This window comes from Musca vetustissima, unplaced genomic scaffold (assembly GCF_032173495.1).
Source record: "Musca vetustissima isolate MV318-11 ecotype Yass unplaced genomic scaffold, APGP_CSIRO_Mvet_v1 utg3273, whole genome shotgun sequence".
Lineage (NCBI taxonomy): Eukaryota > Metazoa > Arthropoda > Insecta > Diptera > Muscidae > Musca > Musca vetustissima.
Window position 1 is genome coordinate 160,113 of NW_026887631.1, and position 20,725 is coordinate 180,837.

Here is a 20,725-nt window from a genome sequence, read left to right on the forward strand (position 1 = left end):
TTGGCCATTTAAGATTTGACACCAGCTACACGGCGTTAAGCCCTGGACAAAAACTCTGTTTGAAGATTTGATTTGAAGACGTACGCAAAGAGGAAAACAAGACAATCTTAAGTAAATATAAAACGACACTTCGCACTGGCAGGCAGGCTGGCCGTTTGGCTGGTATTTGTTAAACAATGTCTATCAAAATCCCAACAAAAATACTTTCACTTTCTTCTTAAACTCACAAAAGTGCAGTGATTTTAAAACTGGCCATTAAACGTTTGGCCACACAGGTCCATCCGTGCCCAGGGACTTGGGTTTATTTTTTTTTTTACAATTCTAAAATTAGCCATTGGTTGGGTTCCGTTCCTTTCGTTTTCATATCCTTTGGTTACTAGGCCAAAAAGGTCAATTGTTTTCTCTTCAAGGCCTACTAAATGTTTGCAACAACAACAACAATAACAAAATACTTGTGTTTTTGCGAAAAATTTTGTTAGACTTAACTTTGGCATTGTTTCAAGTTTTTGGGCGATTGTTTTTTGCTGTTGTCGTTGCTGTTGTTTTATTTTCAATTTTGCCACAGTCACGTTTTGTGTGTAGACTTAACAACATTGTCTTAGCCATTCCCCATTGCCTATTGTCGCCGATCTACAAGTGTTTGGCTAAATCATAAACATGACCACGCTGCATGCAGCCACGGCAGACTCTGTGGAAGTGCAAAGTTTGAAATGAAACCTGTTATTGGATGAATTCGCAGATGCCATGCATTCACCTGGATTTGCAAGTGACTTGGTGGGGCTAAGATGCGTTTTGTTGTGCTGAACGGCCAACAGGCCCAGGAGGAGAAAGATAAATCTATACATTTTATACAGGCACCCACGACATATTTACCGTTTAACCCTTTGAGCCCCAATGTTGCTCGGAGTTGAGAACATGTTTTGGGAGCGTCCATTTTAAATCGTAACAAATTCATACATGGATTAATATCACAACCAAGTCTGCCGAATCCGAATTTCGATGAATATTCTCAATAAAGTAATCAAATAACGAACCTAGTCGATTTAGATAGCATTTTCCAAATGAACTATAAGGATATACGGCTGAATATAGGTCTATTTGTATATTTAAGGTACATCGGAACACTCTAATTCATTTCCATAGAACTGATCGGTGTTCATGGTCCTGATGACAACACAAATTTGGCACATGAGTTACATTTTACATTACAAGTAATGGTAATCACTTAGCGATTTGAGGCAGGTGGTTCCTTTTTAACTCTCACCTAAAGAAATTGTTCAGGTTTTGGTACTATGTCGCTGATTTTTGTTAACATTTGAATTTTAGTCTCAATTATTACCAATTTACCATATAACAATCCACTCAATATTTGGTTCTACCCACAAATTGCCAGTCTTTAACGACCACCTCTCGTCTCATTTCACCCAGCATCGATGCTGTAGCAGAGCTGGCACACAAATCCTGATGGGTTATTTGCTGCCAAGTTTTCTTTCGTTTGGATTTCAATTCAAAAGTTTATTGACTTTTGTTCGAAAGAAGAAACACACACCCAACAACAACATCATACGTTGCTCATGTGTATGAACAACAGATATAGACAGACGGAGGGGCTCTTAAAACAGCATAAGTAGACATCGTGTGTAGATTTTTTTGAGTTCAAACGTTGATTTTATTTGCTTTCGTGACATTTTCGGCAAAGAAGAAGAGCCACAGAAATGCAAACTCATCTCTTACGCTAAGAGAGGAAGAAGGATGAGCTCATTGTGAGTGAGTGAGTGTGTGTGTGTGTGTACATAATGACCGCCTGGGGTAATGTAATTTTTGAATGAAACTGAAAGCTGAAACGAATTGATTCGAATTGCATTCGTAATGAAATAAATACGAATTCAATGAATCCGCACACTCTCATCAATTCATTCGCTGTTGCTGGTGTTTCGCTTTTCTTTTGCACTGTGTCAGTGGGAAAGGTCAAAATTAGTCAAACACACACACACACACATATACACGTAATCACATTACTCCAGGCATTTCTTGATTAAATTGATCGTATGGTATTTCGGCATTAGATGCAAAAAATGCTAATGACGAACTCTGAAACATTTCTCGCCGCATAGATAAAAAATATAATTTTATTTGGCAACAATGGTGCTTAATTGTCAAAAAAAAATCCATTCCAATGCTGGAGTTGAATTAATAAGCCATTTTCAAATTGTTTGCAGCCGACGTACATACATAATTTTGGAAAACTTTCTTTCTGCCAGTATGCCTGTCTGTCTGTATCTGCTCACCCCATTTTCGTATGCAGTGTGAATTAAATGGAAATTTAACCTCTTTTTCTTGATGCCACCAGCCAGGCAGCCAGCCACCCAGACAAATTCATTGAATTATAATTAAAAGCGATACAACGTATACCGGAAAACTTTCGTCAAAAATTTCTCACCTTAGCATAGAAATAGACAGACATGCAATCGTCAAGAAATTATTCAATTATTTTATTAGTTTATTACGGCGAATATCAGTAGTGGCAGTGGGAATCGGTGGCACTTGGTTGGTGGCAGCAAATGCGTGCTTTCGAGTCTGTGTGTGTTTGCGGCACAGAAACGTTAGCAGCACCACCCGTTTGTTCCTCCCTGATATTCACACCTACAGCAGCATATCGATACTTATGGAAATCTAAAAGCGAAAAAAACTGAAAATTTACGCCACACCATCAGCTAACATCATTTCCTTTATTACCAATTGGCAGCCAGTGTGGCTGGCATTCGTGATACTTGATTTTCAAATGCATGGCATAGATCTGCTACACAAAATGGTGTTATCATCCTCATCAATCAATCACTGGGCCACAGAGGCCGGAAAATTAATTCGCTCAAATAGCAACTTGACTACAAGGTGGTATAAAAGTTACATTACGCCCAATATCGCCCAATAACTATCGAAGTGAGCTGGAAACCATTCCGATTGCTCATTTCACGGTGTCCTTCTTTTGAAACATTTTTGACCGGAAATGATCTGAAATGCTTCGCATTAATCCAAAACCTTTTTTTAAAATTTGTTTCAAAGCACTTCTACTTTAAAAGTAACTGACCCACGTAAATGACATACAAGTACAATGGCTATAACATGCAACTTAAAATAGTCCAGTAACTTTTGACCCACTCTTTGCAGGTTTTTATTCTTCAAATTGTTGTAGTTGTTTGGCTCGGTATTCATTGTCATAAATTTGGCTTTTATATGCTATTTTGTGAGAGAATACTTGTTTGACCGGCCTTCCAGTAGTTGTGGAGTAGCATCTCTGGCGGTACCATTACCCCTCTAAAACACCTAGCCATTAATTTATGATCTCATAAATCCCGACCCGGCCACAGAACTCTGCACCTTCGCCAGTAGAAAAATATTAAATGAACAAAGTAGGATTGAGTGTTTCGTTTTTTGCTGTTTTTATTGTTGTTGTTGTTGGCTTGCTACTCATGAGGAAATTATGGTAGGCAAAAAATTGCGTAGGTCGTTTGTGTTGAGGGGCTGTCATCGATTGCAACATGAAAATTACATTGAAAAAAATATGATGTTTTCTTGGATCAATGTTGCATGAATGACTGAATGATGTTGCCACTTGGTGCAGAGGCAGAGCATTTGTTTGCAATGTTGTTGCAAGTTTTTGTTGAATGGGTTTATTTTTTCTTTGGAAAGGAAATTCAGTTTCGTATTCACAAGTTTCGAAAATGATGAAGAAGATGCGAACAATTTGAAAATGTATGAATGTTGAGATTCCAATTGCATCGTGGAATAATGTTTTCGTTACTTCATCTAAAGTGACTGACTGACTGATTGATTGCTGATCTTTGATAGATATACTCCACGTCATAGGCATCAGCATCGCTGGCATCATAACGAACACAGATAAAAGGCGATGAAATCCAGAAATCAGAGAATAAATTAAACGAATTAATTCAATTTATTTATGTAGATTTGTAAGACATCGATGATCGAAGTGATGAAGACACAATCATTAAATTTCCATATTTTTGATTGATCGATAAAACGAGAATAATAAAAATTTCGATGGAACTGTTGTTAAAACAACAACAAAAATTGCACCACTTTTACTGGACACATGCTCATAAATGTTGTGTTAAAAAAATATTAATATTGGTTTTAATTTTCGATACTGAAGGGTAACACAACGTGTCATGGTAGAGTCTTTAAACCAGCTATTGCGATCCTTGGACATTATTTTTTTTTCTACAAAATATTATTAACCTTAGCATTTAAACTATATTTCACATTGAAATAAGTATTTGTTACAAAAATACTCTAACAGTCAAAGTCTTGGGGGGGCTAATTCCCGCCATTGTCGTTTAGTATTGACAACCTACAAAACACTTGAAACTCTGTGAACACATCATCTCTCCACATGATAAATGATTTATAAAACTCAAGACGGATACTCGTCGACTATCCACCATTACCATTCACTCCTCTTGCAATGCAAATACTAAATGTTGTGGCTGGCATTATTGATTTCATTCACAAAAACAGAACTGTGAAAAAAAAAATAAAAACAAATTTTTACCACTGACATTGACGTTGCAAATCTGACAAACGAAACAAAAAGTAATATTTATTTCAATTTATTCTCGCGTATCTCAAGAGATTTATGTCAAGGTGTGTACAGCACATTCGTTCACACTCATTCACATTAGTTGGATCGAAGCAACAGCAACAGCTCCAACTTCAAACAACTTTCAACGTCTTTAAAATGCAAATAATCTCTTCAAATAAAAAACTTGGTCGCACTATCGTAAATTAGTAAAACATTACTTGTTTTTTTTTTTCAAAGTTCAGCAGCTTTTTTTTTTGTTCAAGTTGCAAACAAAAAATATTGAAATATTATATATGAAATGACATGTGTCGCTGTAGATTTCATAAGTGGACTCGTAAATATACAGAAACATATTTATTTGTCGGTACTCAGATCGGTATTTTGTAGGTGAATGTGCTATTCGTTTGAGAATCACAACAATTTCTTTCAAAGACCTTTTATTTTTGCTTCTGGCTAATGGGCCTGGGTAGATTTATATGAGTTCATACAGACAGACACCCTCCTTTCCCATAATGACGAGATTTCCCTAAGTTCGTAAGTCGTGTACATTAACTTTAAAATTATTTACCATTCTAGAATATTTCACATTGATGTCAACTGAGAGGGAGGCTGTAAAAAAGTCGTTAATATTTGACTAGATTTTTTTGCAGTTATTTTACTGGCACTACTCGTACGTCAGCAGCAGCTGCGTACTAAATATGGCCCCTGTCTAATATCTAGACTAATATTATGTGAGACTGGTTTACTTACGTATGCAGCACACTTTGCTGGTGTGACGACTTATTTGCTGCTCTTCGTTGCTGTTGCTGCTCGTTCTGTTCTTGATGCAGATGAAAAGATCAAAGATGTTGAGAACTATAAAATTCATTCGTGCATAGGGTGATGGTATGTGACTTTTATGCTCGCCGGCTGAACATTTCTAATCAGAACGTCAAAGTGGAGCAACACAATAATCAACAGAAATTCGAAGTTTCTCTTTTTTAATGAACTATTTGAAATGACAAAAAAAATGGCAAATAATTGGGATTTTGGGTCTGTGTCTTGGGATCCACAAAAAGGTGTAAAACATTATTTATCGCACATAAACACACCTTTGGCATGTCAACCTTTTCTATCTGCTGGCCGTTTTTCTCAACGTTTTCTGTTTGGTTTGTCTTTTTGCGACCATAAATGTTATAGTTTTTGTTGTTGTTTTGTTTCTTTTTGTAACAATGAAGTTATTAAGGCCACCTTCTGTACCTGCTGTGTGAAAATATCTCCAAATCACTTCAAAGCAAAAATGTGTTCGGAAGTTGATTGGCCGTCATCGGCATCGTCAACATTATTCCACTACCGTAAGTGGAGCAAATCATTTGGCTGCGTGTTGTTTGTTGATTTCATTGGCATTTACACCTCTTCAACTCTTTCGCTTCCATCCATCTTTGCTGAAATGTGCGTGTGTGTATAATGTGTGTCACATTTGTTCAGTTGTGGGTTTGTCCACTTCTATTGGAAAAGTAGTTTCAAGAAGATTTGCCTGTAATTGAAACAGAATCTTAGTATCGACAAATTACGATAGAAATTGCGTATCAAATTTTACTTGAAAACCAATTATGGGCTCATATTCTACATTGAAGGTCAGTTGTAAGAAATGGGTTAAACTCCCACCAAAGTGGGTAAATTATAAAATATTTTATGGAATATGGAAAATTGTACTCCGTACGCTTATATTTAAAGGGTTCTAGACATGCAAGCAATACAAATTATATACAGTCTTAATATATACCACTACATTTTCTCTATTTAACATTAGTAATTCAATAACAATCAGCTCTCTTCCACCACCTGCTGGCAGTTAGAGTCTCTAAAACCCACCCACAATGGTATCAATGAGACAGAAATGAAAATAATTATCCATTGTAAAAATCGAATAAGATTTTGCAACAATAAACATCGTTACTGGAATTTGTCATTGACTTGTTGTGACCTAATCGATTATGGGGAAATAATTATAAAATAAACATCGACAATCCATAACTAATTTGCAGTATTGAGTGAAAATATTTGAAGATTTAAGATTTGAGTGATTTGTACTAATTATCCCCTGGAAACAACCAATACAACTTTAATTCCACTTCCGTTTCTATGTTAACCCAGCTTAAATGCACTGATCATAGTGTGCCTCGTATTGATCTCATTTCTCGTTAAATTGCGTGTATTCAACAGAATTGCTTAACTAAGTTACTGAAAGTAGTCTAAGACAAGGCCACCACACAGCCAATGAATGAATGACTGAATGCCTAAAAACACGACCATTGATTAATAGTTTGCCAAATCCCAATCGAAGTTGACCAGTTTTTAATAAATGTTTTTTTTTTTTTGCTTTCGGCTCTCTTTGTTTCTTGCAGATTTCCAAATTGAAAAATATTGAACTAATTAATAACACAAAAAATGTCACAACAACGAATCTCCAGAGATCAGCAACAAAAATACTCACCAGCCGCGACAGCGGCAAAGATGTTGAAAATGTGTCGGCATCTCTAAAATCCATACACCAACAATTGAAAGCACTCGATATACCTGAAGTACAACAACACAACAATTGCATGAATCTAATCAATGAGAATGGACAATTTAGTACGCTACTCACCACCTCAACCACCAATAACCATACCACATCCAATTGCAACTCTTCCTCTCCCCCATCTTCTAATGTAAATGGAAAAATGTTAGAAACTAACAACAAAGAGGAGCTGATCGCCGATCATTCAGAAGATGATCAAGAACTGACACAACATTTAAATAACAAGGCCATAGAAGAAGAAGAGATAGCTAAGCAAACAGATCTTCATCACAATCACAGTCACTCGGATTCTGATTCGGCATTATCCTCTGCACCGCCTAGTATAAGTCCACAGCCGCCCGCTAATGGTGTGGAGCCAACAGATATTTGGCAAACGGTAAGTTGAAAACTAGATACCAATATTATACCTCAACCCTACCCGATCTCTTATTCCACACACACACACACACACCACCCCCATATAGAGTGTAATGACCTCTCATCGAGTTTCTGTCTTCAGTCTTTTGTTTTTCTTTGCGATGGGTTATCAATGTTATGACCAAAAGATTTATCGAACATCTTTGCATCTTCGTCGCCAAAATTCAAATACATTTTTAATTTCACTTTTTTCTCTCAACCATAAATCAAAGTTGGAAGCAGCAGTCACATAGCTGCACCACGGCATACAAACAATGCTGTGTGTTGGGTGACTTTGCACATTGGACACGATTGGTATGTCAGTTGGCTCAATGACACATATATTTGTAACTGGCAACCCAGCAGCTGTTGCTGCTCGTGCACTTCACATATCCCAGGCCATGCCAGCCGCACATTGACGAAGACAATGCAAAAATCTCACGATTGTTGTTCAGGGGACAATCAATGAATGAACTTCAAAAACTTGACGCCAGTTATGGCAATTTGCATATTAACTTAGTTTTAAATAGACGACGTTAGCAGTCAATAAATGTACACTAACTACGAACTACGGTTCGGTAAATGGCATTTTAATTTGGCGTTTCTGTTTCTTTATGTTTTATTTCTTCACAGATACGCAGCTACAGCAATGACATTGAAAAGTTGCAGAAAGAAGTCGATTCCTTGAATAAGGAGAACGATAAGCTACGCCAGGAATTGAGTATGGCCAAAGAACAAATCATTGATTTGGAAAATGTTGCATTAGAGGTAAGTAGTACATTCGCAGTGTTGGTTTTTACTTATTATAATGGTGTGTTTTTGTTGTTGTTGTTGTATTTCAGCACAATACCAGTAATGAAAAACATCAACAATTATTGGAAAGAATAAAATGTTTGGAGGACATCGAAAGCGATCTAAGGGAACAAAATGAACTTTTGGAATTTAGAATACTTGAACTGGAAGATAATGCTGGTGATAAGGTAAGTGGGAAACCCGATCTCTTATGTAGAAACGTAGAAAATATGAACGAAATTAGTTTTTGCACTTCATAATAAGGGGTACAATTTAATCAATCAGTAAAGGAGTTTTATCTTTTACAGTGATAAACGGCTTTGTCATGAGTGGCTTAATGTATTATTCAAGATATTATCACGATTGTCTAACTAAAAATATTTTTGAAATTGAAATCATGAAACATAGAGACTTGTGCCGTGTTCTAAAATGTATTTCTTTCACAGCACCCTGTATACATTTAAAACTATATAAGCACCCTGTTCATTGTGTTATTTTGTGAGAAGCACCCTGTTGACGAACTCTTTTGTTTCTCTGACGCCTTAAAGTATGCTATATTTGCAACATTTTTGAAAATAAAAATTTTGAATAGTAAATTTGTAAGCGTTAAATTATGCCATGTACAGACGAGCGTTGTTCGCTCTCTCATTCGTTGTTCGACCCTTAATTATGAAGTAATTACTTAGTTCCCCATACAAAATTTTCTGAGCGAACACCGATTTTTGTATGTAGTTCAATTCGAATCACTCTCTGAATAACCATAAAAATTTAATTTAATTTTGACAGCTTGAAAATATTTATGTATATATAATATGATGAATGAAAAGTAAAAAATAGTCTAGTTTTTATATATGCAGCAGGATGTACATTTTGTTATCTACATAATGCAATATGAATTTCTTTCCTCTTGATTCTAATTAGCGTACAAAACAAGAAACAAATTTGGGGAAACTCAAACAAAAAATTCTCCAAATTTTTATTTACAAATACATACATATGTGACATTTGAATTGAGAAAATTCGAAAATATATTTAAAACCACAATATTTTCAGAAAAAATGGAAAACATGAATTAAAAGTAAATAGATATGGGTTCATACTATAGTCAGGAGAACGAGAATTATTTTTTCTATTTAGATCCATGTGTGATTCACGTGAATAAGTTACAATTTTGGTGTAAAACAAGAAACAAAAAGTTTGAAATGAAAAACTCTGATGACATGAACTAAGAATAGTGTCGTATGAACGGGTTAATTCATGTACGCAATTCTGAGAGCGAACTACGTTGTTCGAATGCCCGTCAGAACATGGCATTAGTGCCAGAAATTTGAGGGTTTGATTTATCGATTTTAAATTATCAATAGGGCCTGTTTATGAGTACCAATACTTGTTATGGTTAGTAACTTTGCACATACTTTGCATATATTGGAAGATTTAAAAGAGAAGACAAAATAATTTACAAAATTTAATTGTTGTTTATTGTGATTAAAGAAAAGTCCTTCACTGAATATTCTTTAATTAGTGTAGTTTCGAATCAAATCAAAAAACAGAAATTAAATTTTTTGAAACCGAGAATGGAGATTTCCCTTAATGCAGAACACACACGTTATTGATGAAGCCCTCATTTGTCATTGCGTTTGCAACACCTTTACATAACAATGATTCCTATTGTAGCAGGTAGCAAATCTTTCGAATTTCCAAATTTCGTTAGTTTTGTGAAGTTTGGCACTTTTTCAATTACAATTGGGTGGCAAAGCTTCTTACGAAGATTTATTCGATTATTTGGGGGTTATGGACGCAAGGATAATGTAAAAAGGTCCCGAAAAATTCAGGTATAAAGAGTTTGGCCCGATCGAATTTAACTTATTTGTTTTTATATAGATTGGCAAAAACTGGTTGGGGTGAGTAGATTTTTTCCTACCGAGCCTTTGTTAATTTGACACTTCATTCTATCAATATAACCCCTTAAATCCTTTATATTTGTTTTAGTTTAAAATATCATTAAATCTGGTATTCTTCCCTACAATGTCTGAAATTGAATAGAATATTGTCACTATTTCATTTACCTAAACTCCAGGCAATATTCGTATTACAATGATATACATATTGGTCTTACCTTGAGTCATACTAGAGCTGACACAAGGAACTGGTCTGTAGTGACAAGTTTTTATTTTTTTTTTTATTTTTCATTTTTTTTCTAATCGAATTGACAGTCAACACTTTTGTGGTTGCGACAAATCCTACTCCCCCAATCATTGATTTCTCTCACAAAAGAAACAACAAAACTCAGAAATGACATTTTGGCGCTAGTCTTAATTAAGAAATATGCTACGGGCATAACAAACCAGCCAATCAAATGCTGGTATTACTCGTACTTAACCTTTGACCTTTCATAGAGCTTTTATTCCCATTATTGGTTGTACATTAAAAATAAAACAGTCTAATCACGTTTTCGCTGGCTTTCAGATGGGCATGCAAATCTTTTGCGGAGAATCCATCCAAAAATTAAAAAAAAAACACATTATTTTTTGCAAAAACGTGACTTATAATGAAATTGATGATCATGTTAACATCCCATTACTACTCCCAGATGAGAGTATTTAAAGAAGAGAGCGCTAATGGTTTCTTTTGGATTATGATTTGTGAGGGATACGAATGTTTATACGTTTGTGTCTTAAGTCTTTTGTTTTAGTTTTATAATTTCAAGTGATCCCAATAAATGTATGTGTGCGTTTGTCGGTTTTTGAAAGCAATTTAATTTGAATTCTATAATATTTAATTCCTAATAAGTGTTACACTTCAATCGCCTACACACCAACTAATTACAAAGAATATTTATTACCCGATATGGCTGTAAAAAATGGGCCACTTATTATTATTCTTGTGGAGAATGTACAGCCGTTGAAAGGCCACAATATGAATTGATTTTTATTTATTTTGCTTTTGCTACAAGCAATTACATTTGCATAGAACTATTTTTAAACAAACAAATACACACAAACACTAGAATATACCGAGTGCCTCATAGTTCTATCCGATATTTGTTCTCCATTCATACACATTACAGCTTTTGTTTGATATTGTGAAACGTCATTTTGTCCAAGTTCCACGACCACGCATTGACCAAGTTCTATGTTAATTGGGGGGTTTTGTTGTTGTTTTTTTCTTTTGGTTTTTTATTTTATAAAAATAAATGCACGTGTGCTTCATTGAAGTAAAATTGTTTGCCATCAAACTACTTATGACTCACATTATGTAACCCACATACAAACATACATTGGCATGCTTGTGAGTATCGTTATATTTTGAGAAATATACACCATTCATAAGTAAGCAATGTTTCTGGCAAAAATATTTACAGAATCTGGTCTTTGGCGCCCAAATTTCTTTATATATGTATATTGCGGTCATTTCAATCATTGGCGTAAATATGAAACAAACGACATAAAAAATAATGACTGTTTAAGGCTGGGTTTAGCTACGGTAAATAAATGTAATCGCGATGCAGTGATCGCCACACTTCCTCTCCTATGGCTATGTGTGTTTCTTACACAAATAGTTATGTACAGTGGTAGTTAAAATTAGTTTATATTTTTTTTATGTCTCTCGGTCAACAAAATTGTTTGTTTACAGTTCGAAGAGCTGCACGCTCATTGTCTTCTTAGACATAGATATGTCTAAGACAAATATATTTTTTACAGCGCCTAAAAAATAAGATCGTCCTACTAACGGTCCATCGTTGTTGAAGGACTGTTTATGATCAGCTACACAACTAGAACTAAACACCAGACCGATGTCTTGGATTTTCTATTTTATTATTATATCAATTTCATCCAATAGTGTATTAGTGCAAAGTATATATGTATGTACTGGATGTATCACCGTCTTTATATGTCAACGGTCTCAAACCACAAAAAACAACAACAACAGAAACGCCAATATGTGTCATACAAAAATGACCCTTTGTTGCTTTTGTTGTTTTATTTATTATTGCAATACCCAACCGTAGCAAACGCCAAAATAGACAATGTTCTCTATAATGGCAAAATTGTTGTTATTGCTGTCGTCGTCGTTGTTGTTGTTGTTATTTGATTGTACATTATGATGGGAATTTTCTTACCAATGGACGTTGAGGCGGGCGTTTGAACAATTTTTTTTTTTTTGTTTACAACGGCTTGAGCACGAACCAACGTTTCATTGAAAATCAAAAATAACGAGAGAAGAGAATAATTCTGTCTCTCTCTCCTCGTGGATGACTGAGTTCTCTCTCCATAGCGGAGATTTGCAAAATAACAAAACTGAAACCGAAACAGCAATTCAAAGAAAACAGTCTTGTTTTGGCGCTTTTATTGTTTGGAGTTGGCTCAAAAGACACAAAGCAGGCAAACTGACAGACACGCTTCTGGCGCGATAACATTTTCGGAGTTTAAAAAGTGTTTAGTTGTTGTTCGCTTTGAATGGCATGCGCATGCGCCTCAACATAGTTCGTCAACGGTTTTGCCATAAACCCGAATAAATATAAAAACAACAAAACTCAAGCGGTGGATATTTATCCATGTTATCGACATAAAAAAATCTTCACATTTCAGTTAAAACGAAACCAGCAGCAGCAACTAAAATCGCCCAATATTAATAAATGATAGAAAATGCAATAACAAATCATTCGATTTAATTGAATATCTTTCATCATGATGTTGTGATTGATTTTGATTTGTTGTGTTTATTATTTTGAAATAAATATGGTCTTAAAGGAAATCTAAATGTGCATAAAGTGCATCGAATGATTTTTAACCATGTTTTTAGTGCATTATTGTGACCATAGTGAGTGAGTGTTATAAAAAGGATCACATATTTTATTCAATTGATTTGAATAGAAATGATATTCTCTAAGACGTGTTTGTGAGGGCGTGTGTGTTTTCTAATGTGTAATTTTGAATAAATTATTACGTAATTTAAATTTATGAAGCTACAAATGAAGCACCTGTTCTAGAATTGATATCATCCACAACAGAACGCCTCCATTCAATCAACCATACTTGGAATACGCCAGCAGCATCGCCAGCAAGAAAGCAAAGAACAAAATGCTTTGTGATGATGATTTTATTTGCTTAGTGAGTGTACAAAATATGTGTGAATTGAAAATTGTGATCAAATTGATAACTAATTTAGTAATGACAAGAACAGGGCTATTCGAAAGTAATAAACATTATTTACATATATATCACCTATAAATGGTTAATAATATGGAAATGTTGACACTTGCTAGGTTAATATACGAAAAATATTATAATTATATAAATAAAAAATATATATTTATAAAATTTAATTTTACGATATACTCATGTTTGTATATTAAAAACTCTAATGAGGACTTCTTCTTATATAAGTAAATATATAAATAATCCTAGAGTAAATATTCATATATGTAAATATTCATAGTCAATGCAATTATCCCTGTTAATATTTAGATTAGGTAGACCACTTTTCTAATTTGTTTTGTATACATTAAATTCCATAGATGTAATGAGAATCATAAGGTTTATGGTCAAGAAGTTGCAGTTGTTCAATTTTGGATCATTTGTGGATGAACGTGGAGACATAACCTGAGCCCAACACATCAAATACAAAAAATAACAAGTGAAAAAGTGTTAAGCTCGGCCGGGCCGAACTTTTTATACCCTCCACCATAGATATACTAAAAGGTAGTTGAAATGAAAATGTAGGGAAAATACCAAAAAGTGGACCTATACCGACATTTATACAACGCGATTATGTAAACCATGTTCCACAAAATAATGATTTCATCCAACCTGTGCCTATCTTATTATTCTTCCAAACTTAGTTCAGGTTCGAAAATGTGGACTATCGGTCCACTCCCTCTGATACCTCCCATACAGGTGCTAGGCCTAAATGCGGGTTATAGTTCATGTATAGTTCATTATCGAACCTTACGTTCTAGCTTTATGTCGATATCCTCCGCAGGTTAAATGATTACGACAGACTCTTAGAACCAAACCCAAAACGCGGAACAAATTAGATAACTATATTAATATAAAAAAGGGGGTTATATGGGGACTACCCCAAAAAGGGGGCGAATATAAATAATTTTTGGTAGGGAGATTTGTTACCATATACGACTACAAAATACCAAATTGCAGCGAATTCGTTTGAAAAACGCGCTCAAGAACCCCAAAATACCGAATATTGGGGGTACCCTTATATGGGGGCTACCCGAAAAAAATGGACCTATATTCATAATTTTTTGTGGAGATATTTGGTACCTATTAAGAACTCAAAGTACAAAATTACAGCCAATTCGGTGGAAAAATACGACCAAAACCCCCAAAATACTGAAAATTAGGAGGTACCGTTATATGGGGTCTACCAGAAAAAGTGGGACTATATTTATAATTTTTTGTGGAGGCATTTAGTACCCAATAAGAACACAATGTACCAAATTTCAGCGAATTCGGTTGAAAAACGCGCTCAACAACCCCAAAATACCGAAAATTGGGGGGTACCCTTTTATGGGAGTTATGCCTAAACGTGGACCGATATATCCCATCTTCGAACTTGACCTGCCTGCAGACATGCAAAATTTCAGCACCCTATCTCAATTCCTTCGGAAGATAGCGTGATTACAACAGACGGACGGACGGACAGACGGACGGACAGACGGACGGACACGGCTAGATCGTCTTAGAATTTTATCCTGATCAAGAATATATATACTTTATAGGGTCGGAAATGAATATTTCGATGTGTTACAAACGGAATGACAAAATTAATATACCCTCCATACTATGGTGGAGGGTATAAAAACGATCACATCAAAATATTTCAATGAGCGATTACTTATTCTTTGTGTTTGCGAAATATTAATTATTTCAACTTCAATGAGTTTTAAAGTCTATTTTGTTATTAAAACAAATATAGTCTTATGATTTCCCTGTAAATAAAAATATATTGGTATAATACACCTAATTTGATATCAGCACTTATACTTATACTGTACCAATGATCAATATAGTATTTAATACTGTATCAATATCTCCCTGAAGTTCATTTTATAATTGTTGCTAATGTTCCCTCTGTTTATGAAATTATAATTAATTAAATTGTGAACAAGGTCCCCCGATCTTCTTAATCGAAACAAATTCCAAGTAATATAATATTATATTACTTGGAATTCGTGATGATAAATATTTCAATATACTTGTAGTGTGAAAAAATCAGTAAAATCAAAATTTTATATTATTTTTTAGTCGTCAACTTACTCACAAATTTTTTTCACAATCACAATAAAAAATAATTTAAAGTTATCCATAATTGTAGATTGTGTTGCCGTTAAGAAGTTACAAAAATCAACTACTGAGGAAGTATTGAAAAATTAAACTAATTATTGCAAACAGTTTAATAGTCATAAAGCATTCCCATACCCTTATTTAACCATATATTCATACCACAAAGCGATAATATAAATACTCCTAATATATTTATTTCTTTTGCGGACAATGCCATACATTCCCCACTAATAAATAGTTGTTTTTTATAAAAACAACAAACTGGGATTAAGCCTGACTATTTTGCAAAAACAAAATACAAATGGTATCCCAAATTACCCGCCAAACACTACTTTTGCGATATTTGTATATTTACTTACAGAGGCAGAAGTTTATTTCACTACCGAACCTAACAAATGTTTGTGCTGTTTTAATTACTTGTCACAAAATTTGAATATTCATGAAGATTGAAGGATATTTTTTGTGCAAAAATTCAAATTCAGATTTAGCCGTTGGATATGTGTGACGTTTTCTTCTATCTTGACAGTTGACAGTTGGCTTAGCGTGAGAATTTTATAAACTTCATATTGCGAAAAGAATATCCATATTTATCTCAGGAATTAATTTCGTTACGCCGGGCTGCAAGACAATGTGCAAAACGCTTATTCTAAAGGGAATATATTTTATTCATTTTAATGACTTTATAAATTGTTGTGTTAATTGCCGATTATTCACCCTCTTTGCATAAATTATGAAAATGTTTTGCATAGCGTCATCTAAGCTATTCAGCCCCGACACTTTTCTCAGTGTACATACTACTATTCGCATGGGACCAATAATAAATCTTTTGAAGTGATGTTTTTTCGGTGACAACAATTAATGAGACGCTAAGCAAATAACAACAACAACGACGACGACGACACAAAGAAACATACACTCAAGTACTTTTTAATGGAATTAAAGCATTAAATAACTTTAGATTATGAAACACTTAGCGGCTTGATAAAAAAATGTCTGTGACCTAACAGCAGTAAGCCGAGTGTTAGCACGTTTCTATTACGGAAATTTCGGACTTTTGTTTCTTTTTGACAAAATTAAAAAAATACCGTTGTCATGTCTTCTTCAATTAACATGCACAACTAAATACGACAGTAATTTCATACTATCGAATATCAGATTCCGAATCGAAAATCAGCGCTAACGCGTCAAACGATGTTCTTCTCTCCACCAGCCACCCCCTAGGTTGATTAATCATTGTAAACCATATTTAACATAGACATTTATTTAGACTTCTGTTGTTGTTGCTGCTGCGGTTGTGTAAACAAAATAACTGATCAGAATAATAAAAATAATAATAATGGTATGAGTGAATATTTGCACAAAGAATTATGAGTGTATTTGGCATCCGACAAAGAAAATATATGTAGCTATCTATTTTTAAACACAAAACCTCTTTCTCTTCGATTTTTCGTTTAATGTTAGAGAGAAATCGCTGCTGGATCCGTTCATAACTCTTGTGTTGTTTGGTATTCAATCAAAAATTTATAGTTTATATTTTTTGAAAATATAAAAAAAAAATAATAAAAAAATATATAATAAAAAATTAATAATATAAATAATAAAAAAAATGATGATAGTTTTTTTGTAAGTTTCGCAAATTTCACGCACACACATCTATGAAACAAAACACATAACACAGCCAGTTTTTTTGGTTCAGTAACCTGCTTTCGCGAATCATTTGTTGATGTTGGATTTTTTTTTTTGGTTTTGGTTTTTAAAAACAAAAGAGACCTTAAAAATCATTGAAGTTGAAATAATAAATATTTCGCAAAAACAAAGAATAAGTAATTGTTCGTTGAAATATCTTTGATGTGATCGTTTTTTTTTTTGTATTTGAAAACGCTTAATGTGTTGGACTCAGGTAATGACTTCACGCTCATCCACAATGAATGATACCTACAGATATTGTGGTCGACATTATGGAATGGAATGACCCTAAAAGCAAACAAGTTGGAATAGTAATTTTTATATCCTCTGGGATATGTCCCAAATATTATACAAATTATCAAAAATTAAACAAATGCAACTTTTTGATCATAAACCTTACCATTCTCCCCCACATAAGTCTATGTTATAATACACTGCGTATCATAACTATAGACGCACCCTTAATTCAATTGGTATGTTAGTTGAGAAATAAAATGGACCCATTATGTTATTGTTCACAATAAAACGATCAAAAACACACATTATTCAACAAAAATAATTAATTTATAGCATTATATAGCCACGGAATGCTTTATTTGACATTTCCATGTTGTCGGATGAATTCAATGGAGTACGTTCAAGTCTTTGAAGACAAATTATTGCCATTTTGGGAAAGCAGCAACAATCAAGGACTCGTTTTTTAGCAGGACTCATGTACGGTTAAAATTAAAAAATATTAAAATTTCCGACCAGAATCCGATCGAGAACATGTGTGGAATCTTGACTCATCGTGTCTATGCAGAAAACCTCCAATACCAAACTGTATTTTACCTCCAAGAAGTGATTTTCGATGAATGGCGGTCAATCGATGAAGACTTGCGAATAATTTTGATCAACAGTGTGATGGATAAAATTTTTGAACTTATTCAAAATAAGGGAGGCCCTACCCATTATTTATAAAAATTATTTTATTTTATTTAAGTTTTAAAAAATTAATTTCTCTAATTTTGTAAAAGTCCGTCTATAGTTATGCAACACCAGTAATGTTGAAAGTGCAGAATTCGGCGAAACCATAAAGAATAAATTAATTATTTTTGTTGAATAATATGTGTTTTTGATCGTTTTATTGTGAACAATAACTTAATGGGTCCATTTTATTTCTCAACTAACATACCAACTGAAACTGGAAACTATACTGTATATACACCCAGTTGACATCCAAATAAAATACGAAGCGGCCATCGCAGCTTTAAGACTTAAAGCCATGAACGAGTGGATCGACAACGGACACTACACACCGCACGAAAACATACTACAGGCTACGATCGGATACTCAATTAACCACTTGGAGTCAGATCGAATACCTGAAATCCCGATACCGGACAGAGACTCATGGAGCAGCGGAACACTAGCTCATATGCCTCCGGGGAACTGTTGTTACGCGGATGGCTCCCGGCTAGCGGGAAAGACGGGACTGGGACTCTTTATTGAAGAACCGGGGACTGAAATCTCACTTCGCCTGCCAGATCACAACACGATCCTACAGGCGGAGGTTCAAGCTATAACGGAATGTCTAAGATGGTTAAGCTCTAACTCTGGGCATACTAACATAAACATCATGAATGATAGTAAACAAGCTATTAATGCAATAACATCCCAGACAGTTGCATCAAAAACTGTACTGGAATGCATAAAAACAATAAACAACTTCTCACGACACGGTCTTGTACGTATAATATGGGTACCGGGTCACTCAGATAGCCACGTCTAGAAATGAGGTCATGGGCGAAAGAGGCGCACAAAACACTCTGGAATAACGAGAGGACTGGAAAAAACACAAAAATCTTATGGGGAGACCCAAATGAGGATAAGACTAAGCAAATTCACAGCATTCTCTCAGGACACCTTAACCTGCAGTCACATTTACACAAGATTGGGTGTTCGGGAAGCAGCAAGTGCAGAGCGTGTGGGGAAGAATAGGGAGACCAAACAAAACACTTAAGAATAATTCCAATCTAAATAACTTTCCTTCCTAGAGCGCACAACAGGCCTACTATGGCTTAAGTGTATGTCCCATAATGGACATGTAGTGGTTTTTAAACCACCCCTCTTTTCAAACTAACATACCAATTGAATTAAGGGTGCGTCTATAGTTATGATACGCACTGTAGTACATATTAGTTCAATCCTAATTGGATGGAACCTGCATATGGGTCCTTGTATATCCTCCTGAAGATATTTGTTATCCATTTTAAAATTAATGTATATAATAAGCTGCAACCCTCCTGTTATCAGTGTAGGGCATTTGTAAGGCAGACTACTGCATCATTTGAGGGAAACATTGAATAGTTGCATTGGCGATACAGGGTAAACAGTTAAGTCTAGCCAAGCGTAAACATGTAGTGCACGCGGCAGCAGCAAAACATCGGCGGAATATCTTACATTAATTCGTTCATAACAAAGTTTACTGCTTTAATTGGGCATAATTTAATTGGAAAGTTTTACTTTTCTGCTGTTTGCGGTTAGTTCGTCTGTTAGCGGTTATTTATTATTCATAGCCAATGCAATTCACACATCTTTGCGAGTCTGTTCACAGGCTCAACAAGAATTGGATGCAATGCATTCTGTTTTTATCATTCTCTGAATAAATATGACATAATGACAGAGATTTATGGAAACCTAACACCCAGACTTCATTTTTACGATGGCCACATTGACTGCAATACACAGGTATTCGTACGGCCCCGTTAGATCTTAAATAGATGCACTATTCTATTCCACTTTAATTTAAACTAAAATATTTCCTCCTTTTCCATTTTACAGTGGTCGCTACAAAGCGCTGTCAATCCCGGTGCAAATGTGCCACAGGGCAATCAGAATGTTTGGTCATGTCCGTCGGGTGCTGGCCAAACGAAAACAGATCCCTTCGAAATGTTATTCGGCAGTAACAGCCACACAAGTACAACGTCCAACAGTGCCCAGCTGGATTCAGGCATTATATCACCACAAAGTCAGAGCCATCACGATGATCTAATCGATATCAACAACGACGAGTTGTGTCGCCGTCTGGGCGACCTGCTGAAGAAGACGACGCTCGATGATGAGGAGAAGCATTGCTTGCAACAGGTTCTGAATTTGGTGCAACAATTGGATGCCCTAACACCGCGTAGTGGTCCCAGCTCACTGCTGGCAAATTCGTCGAGTGAAGAGGCCAGTAGCATGGATGGCTTGGTAAGTCGAATTCACCTGGCATTTGCCATCTATCTGCCCATCACTTTGATTTATTATTCAAAGTCATTTCATATTAGTTGAATAGTTTTTTTTTCAAAAATTTCTATTTTATTTTTGTAAAATTGTTTTAATCATTTCAAACAAACAAAT

General features: G+C 34.9%; 1 protein-coding gene across 1 annotated transcript in view; it reads left to right on the top strand.

The window, feature by feature from the left end:
- The window catches only part of LOC133335272 (repetitive organellar protein), a 67,917-nt gene that overhangs the window by 41,015 nt on the left and 6,177 nt on the right, over positions 1–20,725 (top strand). The window contains exons 5-8 of the mRNA XM_061543561.1: positions 6,991–7,542; positions 8,196–8,330; positions 8,405–8,542; positions 20,168–20,575. Coding sequence (XP_061399545.1) covers positions 6,991–7,542; positions 8,196–8,330; positions 8,405–8,542; positions 20,168–20,575 — 1,233 coding nt within the window. The remainder of the gene's footprint in view (positions 1–6,990; positions 7,543–8,195; positions 8,331–8,404; positions 8,543–20,167; positions 20,576–20,725) is intronic.